The sequence below is a fragment of the Candoia aspera genome, chromosome 1 (assembly GCF_035149785.1).
Source record: "Candoia aspera isolate rCanAsp1 chromosome 1, rCanAsp1.hap2, whole genome shotgun sequence".
Taxonomy (NCBI): Eukaryota; Metazoa; Chordata; class Lepidosauria; order Squamata; family Boidae; genus Candoia; species Candoia aspera.
The window spans coordinates 20,254,994-20,267,669 of NC_086153.1; the positions used below are offsets into that span (position 1 = coordinate 20,254,994).

Sequence of the window (12,676 nt, forward strand, 5' to 3'; positions counted from 1 at the left end):
TGACATCTGGAAGGCTTAATGTGAAATATGAACAAAAAACTACAACATGAAAGTATATGTAAATAGTGAAGAGTTGAGGGCTTTACATGCTGTTGTAAATTCCAGGGAAGTGCAGGATAAAAATATAATGGACCATGATTGTCATAATTCTCAGTAATCTTTTGCATATTGGATAAGTAGTTTAATGATTGTAAATGCAAAACACTCTTAACTAGGTTAAAGACCTAGTGTGCAATGTGTGAAGCTTGGTAACCTCAGTTGTGTGTGGTTTAGTATGTTTAGTTTATGGCACAACCATACTGAGCTGTGAATGCAGCCAGTATCACCTCTATCTCCTGACATTTTACATGCTTGTGGTTTACTTCCACATTAATCCACCACATGTATTCAGTCTTCCTTGTCTCTGCTTTCCTGTGATTTTGAAAATAACCTTGAAGATCTTTTTAAAGCTCCAAAAGTTGTTTTGTATTCTGAGCTTCAGTGAAGCTAATAAATATATCGCTTCGGATAGATTTTGAGTTTTCTTTCCTGTTTATAATCAATATGGCTTTCTCTTTTTTTGCTTACTACTATTTATTGTAGCACAAAATAAAAGTGGGCAGGAGTGTTAGAAGACTATTTTGCCTAGGAAACACCAGTCTGAGGGTGTGGACAAAGTTGGTTGATCCTTTGTAAATATGTTATGGATTGTATACTGTAATCTAAGAACTGATAAGTTAGAAAGCATAAATTGATGCCGACTGGATTGTTGCAGAGAGCCAGTTTGGAGTAGTGGTAGCTAGAAACCAGGAGCCTGGAGGTTCTAGACCCTCCTGAGGAACAAAGCTGTGGGCCAATCACTCCCTCTCAGCAATAGGAAGCAGGCAATGGCAAACCACTTCCAAAAAACCTTGCCAAGAAAACTGCAGAGACTAGGCAGTCACCAGGAGTCAAAAACTGACTCAAAGGCACACACAAATTAAAATTGCTTTGGGTATGTCTGAAAGTAGGAATTATTTGGTGATAGTTGCATGTCATGCTGTACTAAATGTAATGGAACAACCAGGGATGAAATTTGGGGGAAATTGTGGAACTTTCTGAATGAGTGTGTGTTTGAGGAAAATCAGTTGGTATAAATTAGATTTAGCTAAACTTACCCTTTTTCTTATCTGATACTTTTAATTTCTTTTGCTTACTATTTGTTACACATGTTCTGCACTTTGCATGAAGTTTAAGTAGCCGTTTGTATGCTCACAGAGTAGAAAAGCCGGTGGAGAGCCTTAAAACTACTTGTAATATAATTTTATAGCTTCTAATATTGAACTGCAAAACATGATAAAAAGTATACTTGTATAGTAAAAAGTTTGTAAAATCACTTTATTCAGTATAAAAGATTAAATATGGTATTGGCTTTTAAACCACTAGAAGGTAGCAAAGACAAGAGGCAGGACATAATAAGCAGGTGCTACAACTGAAAAAAAAATCCTCAAAATAAGCACAGTAAACAAACTTCATGCATTGATTAGTATGTACAGATAGAAATTAATACCTCAACCTTTTAGGCTATGCTTACATTTAGGCTATGCTTACATTGTAGTGTTATTTGTGTTGTCTTGCAGTTGTGTGCAATCTCAGTGAAATATTTACTTACTGCATTCATTATGGTCTTAAAACTGTAGAATATAAATAATAATTTGGACATTTTAATTTAAAATCCAAGTTATCTAGCCATCTCAGATTTGTAAAACTTATTAAAATGGGTAACAACGGAGGAAAATACAGGATAATTCTGTTTGCTGTTCTGAGCTTCTTGGAAAGTGGGTAGAGCACCAGAGGAAAATGATAGACCAAACTAATTTTCCTATTTACAATCCAAATAATTTTCTTATGTGCCTGATCTTTTTCTCAGATTCTAAATCAATACCCATACTACCTTATTGCACACAAAAATAACCAAAATAGTGGCACTTTAACCTTTCCAAAACAATTAACCATATCAACAGATGAAATTCTGTTTACTACAAACCTGCATTTACAGTTTGCCCATTTTTCATGTTTTTAAGACACCTCAATTTTTTTGTATATTTTTTATTAAAAATTTTAAAAAGAAAAAAACCTAACAACTAATTACAGAATAAAGAAAACAAAGAAAGAGAAAAAGACAAAAGTGCAGAAAGAAAAGATAAAAAGAAATAGAAGCTTCCGATTTCCTTTACAGCAAATACCAGTATGATTACAAAGTTATTACTCTATGGGTACCCAAAAAAGAAAAAACCCTCACTTGCGTCTATTATCTAATTTTTTTTCTAATCATCAAAACCACAAGTCACAAGTGCATTTTTTTCTGTTTTATGCAAGAAGTCTATAAGGGGTTTCCAGTCAGCCATAAATGTAGATGTCTTTAATCAAGTCAATTTAACCATCTCTGCAAATTCCATCATCTTCACCAACCATTCCTTTGTTGTGGGTAGTGTTGAGCCTTTCCACTTTTGTGCGTATAATAATCTTGCTGCAGTTGTCATATATAAAAACAAAGTTCCATGTTTTTTTCTAGCTGTCTGTCCATTAGTCCCAAAAGTGAAGCCTTTGGTTTTAATTGTATCTTAGTCTTTAAAATCTTTTGAATTAGTGTATGTATTTGTATCCAAAATTGTTGGTTTTACACAGGAAAATATGTGGTTGAAAGGAATAAAATTTACACTGTTCTAGACTTAGAGAATTTTTATAAAATGATGCACCATTGGTATTTGTCACCAGAGAAATTGTCAAGGATGTATAAAGGCACCTTGAATTTATGCTGGAAATGTGAACAACATGAAGGGACATTTTGTCATGTAAAATACCTCAACTCCACTTAGGTGCTTAATCACCTAAGCAGATCTGAGGAAAGAGGATCTTCCTCCTGGGTATAAAGGTAGACACTACTGAGAACACCTGAGAAAAAGCCTTTAATTAACTGATTGAATTTGTTACACAGGTGCAAACTCTAAAGTGCATTGCTAGTGGACCAAAGGGATTTCACATATTCACACCTGAAAAGCATTTTCAAAGATGAAGACTGGAGAGTTATTTTTTTTTTTCAAAACATAGCCTGTGGCACTGGCAAAACAAAAAAGTGAGATTGTGGCAATGCACAACAAAACTGTGCAATGTGGTTTTTCAACTTCCTCAGGATGAAAAGCAGAAAGAGGGAAGGAAGTAGGCCTTTGAAATTTAAGCGGCAATCGCCTGGCAGGCTTCCCAGAAGCAGCCTAGAGGCAAAGTGAGATGCTTGTCCCAAGCAACAGATTTTGAGCACTGTTGGCTAGAATGCCAGTTGAACTCCTCCATAGGGCACAAACAATGCATCAGAAGGAAGTTCTGCAAAAGTCCACTGAAAACAATGGAAACATAGTAGTGTTCATTTCAACTGAGGTCCTGTAATTTTGTACTAAGCTATCCTGTTAAACAGTGGGAAGTATAGATGTCATTGAGATTCTCTACTTTTGGCATGGAGCTGGCTCAGTTGCTTTATATGTAGTCTTGATTTGGCCCCTTAAAACCAAACTGCCCTTACTTATTCAGGTGCACTAAAAGCAAAACAGAGTCCTCAAGCAGGATTCTTTAAATTGAATAAGCTGTATTTAGGGGAGCAGTTTGGTTTGCATTTATTGTCCCATAAAGGCAGCCTGGAGCTCACCTAGTAACTTGACATGATAGTAGCAGATGGAAACTTCATATTATAACTTGGTGGGCTCTTGAGTATTGGTGCAGTCATCCTCAGCTTGCAGCATTGTGGGAGTTGGCAGTATAATGGGTAAGTTGTTGTGGATACCCCGCTCATGCCAGCACATGTCCAGAATAGGATATAGCTTGCCTTGGAATTCTGCTTGGAAAGTATAGATTGGTATCAGTTCATCTGGGCTGTCAGCATTGTAGAAAGTTAGTTCTCCTTTCTCATAGTGCAGATAGACCCCAATACGCTGGGGTCGGGCTGAAATTGGCAACACCACTCGGGTGCTATTGAAGGCCTCATATAATTTGCCCTCCTTTAAGCCAATGAGCCACACCCCATGGTCTGGGCTCTTACTCAGTTTGCCTTTGCGACTGACTGTGCCCTTGATGATGCCTAGGCGCCAGTGGCTCTTGGAGCCCACAATAATCTCCCAGTAGTGTTTTCCCCAGGAGAAGCCCTTATTAGCCAGTATACAATTGCTGTAGTCAAAGCGGTCAGGATTGCTGTCTCGCCGTTGGAAGAGCAGTCCGCATTTCACCATGGTATTTGCCTTGGAGAGCTCGAGCATAGGGTGAGCGCTTATAGGGTCCAGCTTCAGTGTTTCTGGAGCTACGAGAAGGGGTGCAAATCAAAGTTCCTTGAGGATCCCTGGGTGGGATTCAGAAAATCAGCTGAGGTGGTCAAGCCACCTTCTTCATATGAAATGGGCCTCAGTTTTTCATGATAGCCAAAAGGTGATTGCAGAGCTCAGGAAATATAGAGAGCACTCTCAAAACCCATCACCATTTGGTAGCTCTGCAATCTCAAATCCCACCCCCCTTAGCTCTAATATCTGGAAAAACAGTAATGCATGACATAGACACATGTTTAAGTGCTACATGTGGAAGTGCTCATGCAACTTCCTTTCCTCCAGCAGCAGCCATACCTGGGAGGACTTTACGAAGCAGACGCTTCCACACCATCATCTTTATGTCATCTTGGTGGAAGTCAGGCTTAAAGGAAACTGCACTGTATATGCCTTCAGCTGGGTGCTGATGGGGGAGTTCAGACCTGGATATGTATTAATTTCCATTAACATTCTCCCAAAATGCAAACACTTCATCACCCAACCTTTAAAATATTCAATTGGTGGGGCTGAAAATCCTGAGCAAGGATTCAGAACATAAAAGATTCAGAACATACCCTCTGTAGGAAGGTATATATGTATGAGAAGCTTGGTTCAGTGGCAGAGCATATAATTCTGAAGACAAAAAGCACACATCTCAAGAATCTCAGAAGATCTGGGAAACATCTCTCCATTTTTGAAACCTAAAGATTATTTTACAAAATCACTCCTTGTCTGAAAGCCATATGCTCTGGAATCAAGGAACTTTGGGCTGGAAATGAATAATCTTAAGGCTTCTTCAAACTCTTACGATTCCATAGCCACCAACTTCTTAGGAGCTTGCAGTCCAATGCACCTCTGCGATTAAATTCTGCTGAACATGGCAGAACTTTTGAGTTAATATGCTTCAGCACATTGGAATTGCTGAGACATCTCAGTATTGTTTGCTAAGAATGTGGAATATTCTATACTTACTTTGCTTTGGAAAAGGCATGGATTCTGTTAACATTTTTCTTAATAAGAATTTTGGCAAAGCTAAAAAAAAAATGTATCTGGTCAACTCTTCCTTGTCACTTTTTCTGTAAAGGCATGTTCTGAAGTGCCTTGAAGATCCATAGGAAAGAGACTAGAATTACAGTGTTTTGTTTCTTTCATGCACTCTTGTTTCACATACCTGGAAGGAAGAGATCCATATTTCTGTAAAGAGATGTAGAAAGATTTAGTGCACTTGTACTATTTAATTGTATACTTGAGGCTGTGGAGAGGGGAGGGAGATGGGAGAAAATGAATGGGACTACTGAGTTCTCTGAGCAATTGGAATCCATATTAACTCCTGTAAACCTTGAATTTCTTACATATCTATACATTCCTTAACTACAATAAAATTACAGGTCCTTATGTGCATGTACTCTTCAAGATCTACTAGGCTCTGAAGGACCACCTAAAGCTTTCGTGACTATCTGGAGTTATGCCTACTCTTAGATCAAGGGGGTGTTCCAAGGCTGGAGGCAACTCCAGGGTGGAAGCACCTCCTTTTTTTTTTTATCTCAGCCATAACTGATTGCTCTAACCATAATTGCCCAAAGTGGACAGTATAGTTCTCTGTCATTTTATAGCAGGAAACATATGAAAACTTAAAATAGGCTTCATACAAAGTGTAAAAAAGTAAACACCCCAAATTCCTTCACTAAGCATGAGGAAAATGGAAAATTCTAGCCCTAATCTGTGTGACCTGTGTGATGTGAGCCTACCTACTCTGCATCATTGCTCTGCTACTAGGGCTCTTGGCTCTTCATAGTGTGAAGAGTAGTCCAATCATCCTAAGATTTCCCACCCCGCACTGGATCCTAATGGGCGACTAGATTTTTCCATATGCCTAGGCCTTTAAGCACCTATGAACTGCAAGACAAATTTGGACTCTTAATGGGTACAAATGCTAAACTCCTCCAGGTTCCTCAGACTCCAGTATGCCTCTTTCACTCTGCTTCTTACTTCTGAGTAGGAGTCCTTAGCAATTTTGATTTTCTGGTGCAGGTAGCATATCTTAGGATGTCCCTGGTTATTCATGGCAAACAGGTAGGCAGACATACCCTTATGAAATCCAGCTGGTCTTCATTGTTGAATTTCTCCAGGAAGTCCTCCAGCTCCTTTAGCTTCTGAAGGATGTCTGCTCTCTGCCTCACCTGAACCTCAATAGAGGCAATGATACGGGTTGCTTCCCTCTCAATCCGTCCAAGGAATCTGGCCTTCTCTTCATCAATGTACCTATGCAGCTCCTGGAACTGCTTTCTGACTACCCACTTGAAGACATCAGATTCATTCTGTGTGGGACAAAACATCACAGTTATCACCAGAACAATGCGAGGCTTAGTTCAAGCTGGACCCATGTGGGGTTGGAGTGGGCATTATTATAACACCTAAATGTAAGAAATCTGATGGCCATCTCAGTGTAAACTTTGGTGCTGCTAGCCATTTCTCCTAGCACTCCTGTTCTGCAATCTTAGCTCACTAGTCACTTTGCAGCTATCAATTATGATAACTCTAACTGGCAGAAATATGACAAAATCTTTATGTCTGCTGTCCATGTCTGACCAGCATGAGATACTTTTCTGAATGTCTAAGTCACCCTGAGATAAGTTCAATTTGCTTGAATAGATTATACACTAAAGGATTATTCGATATAATATTATTTCTCTCTTGTACATACCTATTGCTCTCCAATATTCTTCCCCCCACCAACAATTGTTAATTGGATCGTGGGACTAAATTGGATTTGTAATTCCTTACAGAGTCAGTTTGTGCTGCTTTTTCCATGCAGCCTAAACTGCTTGGTTTATGCTACGCAGTTTGCATTAAAATGGGAGACAAGGAGCAATGAGCTAATCCTTTGGCCAGAAAAGACTGGATGGGAACAGAGCTTGATGTTTTTCTATCTCTGAACACTACTGAGTTCAAATGTTGCCCTAAACCATAATGTGGTTGGTTAGCTTTGACCTAGCATGTTTTGAGAACTCAACTATTGTGGTTTGTAAAACATGGTTTATGGGTTGATGAGTTATGTAAAGAGTGATTTATTGAACAAACTATGGTTAAACTAACCCTAGCTTGGCATAATGTGTCTCCAATCTATGAGTCTGGAGGAAATTTACTTGCTTCCCAAATTGAATTAATGAGTAACTGGTGGTAAAAAAGAATGAGAGGGGTAGATTGTATGTATGGCAAGAATTCTCATACAGTCAGTGAAAAGCAACATGATAGTGCATCTAACTATACCAAAAAAGAGACAGGAAACCAGCACTAGGTAATCCATTTCATAGGAGTGGGAACAAGAAACACAAAAAGATTTTAATATTGTTTCTAAATATAGAGCTTGCTTTGAAACACAAGAAATTGCTAGAATTCTTTGATTATGACTTCCTTACTTCAATACAGATTACTTATCAGAAGTTCTTGCATTTTTGTGAGGGCACTTAATCATTTCCAGTCCTTGCCTGTTGGGTGAAGCCTGACATGTAGCGACTGAGCTATTCTACAGGGTTGTTGCTGGGATCCACTCCACTGTGTGACATAATTCAGATGGCTAGCTCCAGGGAGTTACTGTGACAAGTAAAGAGACCACCTGATTGGGCACCCTATGTCTATAGAGGCTGGTGGTGCACTTATTTAGGATTTTTTTTAGTTGCTGTGACCTGGTGTCCTTAATAGCAAGATTAGGAACTGAAAAACACCTAACTAGTGCCAGTAATCCAACAAAATCAATATTGACAGTGAATGTCAGGTGCTTTGAAAAGGACTCCAGTGGTGGCTTTATTGTAACCTAATTTCCTAGGAGGTATGTCCTATTAAGTGAAATAAAGTTTCCATGACTTTCTAGAATTATGTTACTAAAGATGCTGGTCATCTTTCTAACCCAGATTATTCCTTTTTTCACCTGAAAGCTTTGCCTTTCCTATTACTTAATTAGTCTGAAACCATATAGAACTTTAAGCAAATCCTCTTGACATGGACTTCCTCAGTTCTTCCATGTGATTCAATATTCAGCCCTGAGATTTAGCTGAGTGTAGGAGCTAGAGAAAAAAGGCAACACGTATTGAATCATATTAAACATTATTCCACAAAGATTTAGGTATTTTTCCTCCGTGGAAATGTTAGGAATCAGAGGATAAGTTGGTAAAGTGCTGGATGTACATACAATGTAATTTCAGCTTGATTTGTTTGGGGATTCAAGTTTTGGGTGTTTTGACTCAAAAATCTAAAGTGAGCAGTTAAGTGACGGTTTTTGGGTTTTGTTTTGTTTTTGTTTGAGTCAGTCTTGACTTCTGGAGACTGCCTGGACAAGTCCCTACAGTTTTCTTGGCAAGATTTCAGAAGTGGTTTGCCATTGCTTACTTCCTAGAGCTGAGAGAGTATGACTGGCCCAAGGTCACCCAGCTGGCTTTGTGCCTAAGATGGGACTAGAACTCACAGTCTCCCAGTTTCTAGCCTGACACCTTATCCACTACACCAAACTGGCTCCCATCTAAACAATGGAGCAACAGAAAAATGTCAGGACATTTTCCATTTGAAACTAGTGAGATTCACCCCTCTTAACTGAGGGAAATATGTCAAGTGCCAAAGGCACCTACTCATGCCCAAACACTCAGGAATATACTGCAGATAATCACTATAAAACTGAAATTAATTGTAAAACTTGTCTAATGATCCATACCTTCCATTCATCCTGCTTATTTATTGTAGTAATAGTATTATATCCACAGTGATGCATAGCTGAAAGAAAAGGAAGAGGCAGACAAGCAAGTCCTGAGCATAATGTGATCTGCCTGTCTAAGCTCACCGCAATGCGAGTTTTGTTATTCATCAGCTTGTTGACATGTTCATCAAGGCTTCTCTTCTGCTGTTGCACATCTGTCACCAACATGGAGAGCTCCTCCTGAGAAGGCAGAACTGCTTTAGCTAAACATGTGGGGAAGGGATGTAACAGAAACAAAACCACTTATCCATTTCAAGATGTATTTTTCAGTGATGACCACTAAATGCTTCTTAAAGCTCACAAGGCGGGCCAAAAGAAATGTGACTGCTCAGTGATTGTGCCTATTAGAAGACATTCAGGTATGAAGAAGAGAAATTCCAGAGATCACATAAAGCCACCTTCCACTAAGATTTTGAGTCACCTATACTAGTATCTGACTATCATCCAGTCCCCAGAGACTCAGTCAGATAAGGGTCATCAGCTGTTCCCCAAGATCCTTCAAACTGGATATGCAGGAATTGGGGTATATTTCATATGCAAAAATTATCTTTCTACCATGAAGCTATAGTGCCTTATCATAGAACATGAACTCTGCAAGGGAGTGTTTAATCTGACTCAAGGGCCCTTTATTTTTTTCTGATTCATATCTTACAGTTAAAAGAAGGGAAGTAGATTAAAGATGACTGTAGCACAAACGTTGGAACATCTGGAGATTTTGACCGTTTTTGAGCAGAGTTTAATTTGTGCCTCAGTTCTGACCTTGAACCTGTTTTGAATGGTAGAACCTAGGCTTGGAACAGCCTAAGTAATAATGTTATTTATTTCATTTATATCTTGCTGGCTGGGGAATTCTGCGAGGAAGTCCACACATCTTAAAGTTGCCAAGGTTGAGAAACACTGTGTTAGACAGTGTCTGAGTTCTTAAAATATGCTGAACTATAAACTACTCAATCTGATTTTAGCCTACTATGCAAACTCATGTTTTCCCTCATAGTCTGCTCAGTATCTACTGCAGATCTGGGAGGGAAGGTGAGACAGGATGAGTCAGGATCAGGACCTGCAACCGTCACATTATTAAAACAGGTACTTCTTTACAGAGAGCAGCTTTGGCTATGCTACCATTCAAATATTCCCCTTTCTGGGCAGGATTGTGTGCCTCAAGTTTTATCTCTTATCTCACTCAGTATCAGGCACTCATAGGCACTGGGAGTGCTGCACTTAGTTTTTGTATTTCTGTGAATTGCCCTCATCATAACAGTGTTATTCATTGTTTGCTATTGCTGCCCTTGATCTCAGGGTACTACCACCCATGATCATTACGCTTACATAATTCCCACATTACCCACACCTCTGAAAACATTACCCACACAGAGAAAGGCACTCTGGATATACAGCGTGGAGAGAGAGGTACGATAATTCTGTTAAGGAAGGGATAGATTCCTAATAGCTACACCATTTTTACTAGAATTCATGTGCTCCATCAATGTTAGAAAGAACTTTCCCTTAAGAATGTAAAAAGTTCCTTGCTTGGATCACACCAAGATTCACCTAATCCACCAATCAACAAACACAAGGTGGCCCACCCAAAATTGCCAGTCTCTCTTCTGCCTATGGTCTAAGCCCTCACCTCATCCATGCAGACATACACATTCATGCACACTCCAACCACCTGCCTTCATCCTGCTGTAGACAGTGGAGATGGGTGTGACCTTATGTTGCTGGTGGGTGCCAATGGTGCCGCAGAGGCCACAAATCACTTCCTGGTCTTGCTCACAGAAAAGGCTGAGGGGATTGTGGTGGTCAGGGCAAGACTTTTGATTATCATCTGAGTTGCCTATGGTATGAATTGCCTCAATGATGCGAGCCAAGTTGACATTGGGTGGCGATCTGCTGTAGTCCACAGCCTTTCGGCATACTGGGCAAAGGAACTGTTTCTCCAGATCACCTGAGAGAGATACTACACAGGACTTGCAGTAAGAATGTCCACATTGTAGCATCAAGGGTTCCTTGAAGAGCTCTAAGCAAATGGGGCACATCAACTGGTCCTCAAGCTGATCAATGCTCAATTTCCGAGCCATTTGGCTGATTTGCTTCCCTCCTTGGCTTAATCCTGGAAGGTCAATGCTCAAAGAGAGTAGACACAATATGTGGGATGTAGCAGGGGAGAAGATGAGAATAGCCCTTCCTTCTTCCTGCAATAGGCAATAAGAGGAAAGATAAAGAGGTTAGTACAGTCTTGGGGCACAGGAAGAAAAAAGTACCTCAGAATATGCACCGAGGAAGATAGTAACGAAACTAAGATTGAGGGACTTTGAGAATTTCTGGATGTCAGAGGTGTTTCGGGAGGAAGAAAACTGAAAGCGCAATGTTCAGGTAACTGCTATCCCACAGCTATCAAAAGGAACAAAACAACTTCTGTTCACCTTACCACTTTCTTCGGGAAACATTAAAATAATTATTTTGGGGAGGTCATCAGCTACAGCTTGCTGCTAAAGAGTAATATCTAAATGCTCTGTCTTCGGGGAATCCTACAGAGCTGAGAAAATAAGGACATAAGTTTTGCTTAGCCTGTTGCCAAATCTATGATTTATTTAGGATATTTAAATGCCAGTCCATAATATAAGTTATCTGGGAATATAAATGTCAGAAAGGAATATTGGGGAGAAATGAGGTACTTTTGCATTACAGATAAGGTACTGGAAAGAGTAAGAGGTAATTAAATGTTTTAAACTTTGTACACTTTGTTGATGACCAGTTCAGTTCTGGGAATCAAGCATGTGTCCTTTGCCCCAAACCACATACATGTTTGGAAGGTATTTGTATTGCAAGTACTATCTGTAGATTTTTTTTTCACATAAATGTTTCTGTTTATGAAATCTTGGCTCACAAGGAGCACTGGCACTGAAATCAGTTCTTATAACAAGCTAAATTGGCAATAAATGTGACAAACTTCACAATAATTGATGAGAAAATATCAAGAAGGAAATTGGTAGCCATTCAATATTTTATTGTAACATGAGGACTGGAAGTTGAAGAAGGTATTTTCAGAGGGGCTCGGTATCTGAGATGGCAAAAAGAGCTCACATATACCAGATCTGCTCATGATCTTTCTTTCAAGGTATCCCACCATTTCCATTTACAGTATATGAACTCTTGACTGCTCAAAGCACATCTGCATATGCTTTGTTATACGCACCACAACTTTTAAGGCAGGCAAGCCTCACTGCCTCTTTACATTGTACGAACTAATGACCAATATCCAGGGATATCGAACTTTTGATAAAAGTTCAGGTCAGTGAATCTATTACCAGTAGAACGAGTTTTGCTGAAATTTCAATGGAATCCTCCTAGGAGCAACACCAAACCACGTCTTTCTTAGTTTCCACATTTTCTAAGTCCATCACAGTAAGAAGCCAAAGAAAATATCCCTACCTTTTACAGCTCAGCTGCTCTCCTTTTAGTTCTCTGCCACCTTCCTTCTTCTGTAATCAGAGTATTTCTAGACAAAACTCTGTAGATTATATTAAGACATCTTGTAGGATAATTCTTTAACTGCGGCAGATTTCAGACTTCTCCACCAAAAGTGAGAAGTCTCTGCATTTAATTCTTTCAAAAGGAGAACTTCTGG

The 12,676-nt window shown here is 39.3% G+C and overlaps 1 protein-coding gene across 1 annotated transcript; it reads right to left on the reverse strand.

The window, feature by feature from the left end:
• Nucleotides 1-3,305: 3,305 nt before the first annotated feature.
• Nucleotides 3,306-11,212, reverse strand: TRIM50 (tripartite motif containing 50). The gene is made up of 6 exons (XM_063299148.1): nucleotides 10,722-11,212; nucleotides 9,133-9,228; nucleotides 6,389-6,619; nucleotides 5,473-5,495; nucleotides 4,620-4,744; nucleotides 3,306-4,303 (listed from the first exon to the last, which is right to left on the reverse strand). Exons 1-6 carry the CDS (start codon nucleotides 11,124-11,126, stop codon nucleotides 3,699-3,701), a joined length of 1,485 nt encoding a protein of 494 aa, XP_063155218.1. The 5' UTR covers nucleotides 11,127-11,212; the 3' UTR covers nucleotides 3,306-3,698.
• Between the last annotated feature and the right edge of the window lie 1,464 nt (nucleotides 11,213-12,676).

Bases quoted from the DNA above. Each gene is read 5' to 3' on its own strand.
- TRIM50 (XM_063299148.1), bottom strand. From the start codon at position 11,126: ATGGCTCGGAAATTGAGCATTGATCAGCTTGAGGACCAGTTGATGTGC. The intron at 9,229-10,721 runs GCAGGTGGTTGG...CTGCCTTCTCAG, and splicing joins CTGTCTACAGCAGGATGAAG to GAGGAGCTCTCCATGTTGGT. The intron at 6,620-9,132 runs GTGAGCTTAGAC...TGTCCCACACAG, and splicing joins ATAACAAAACTCGCATTGCG to AATGAATCTGATGTCTTCAA.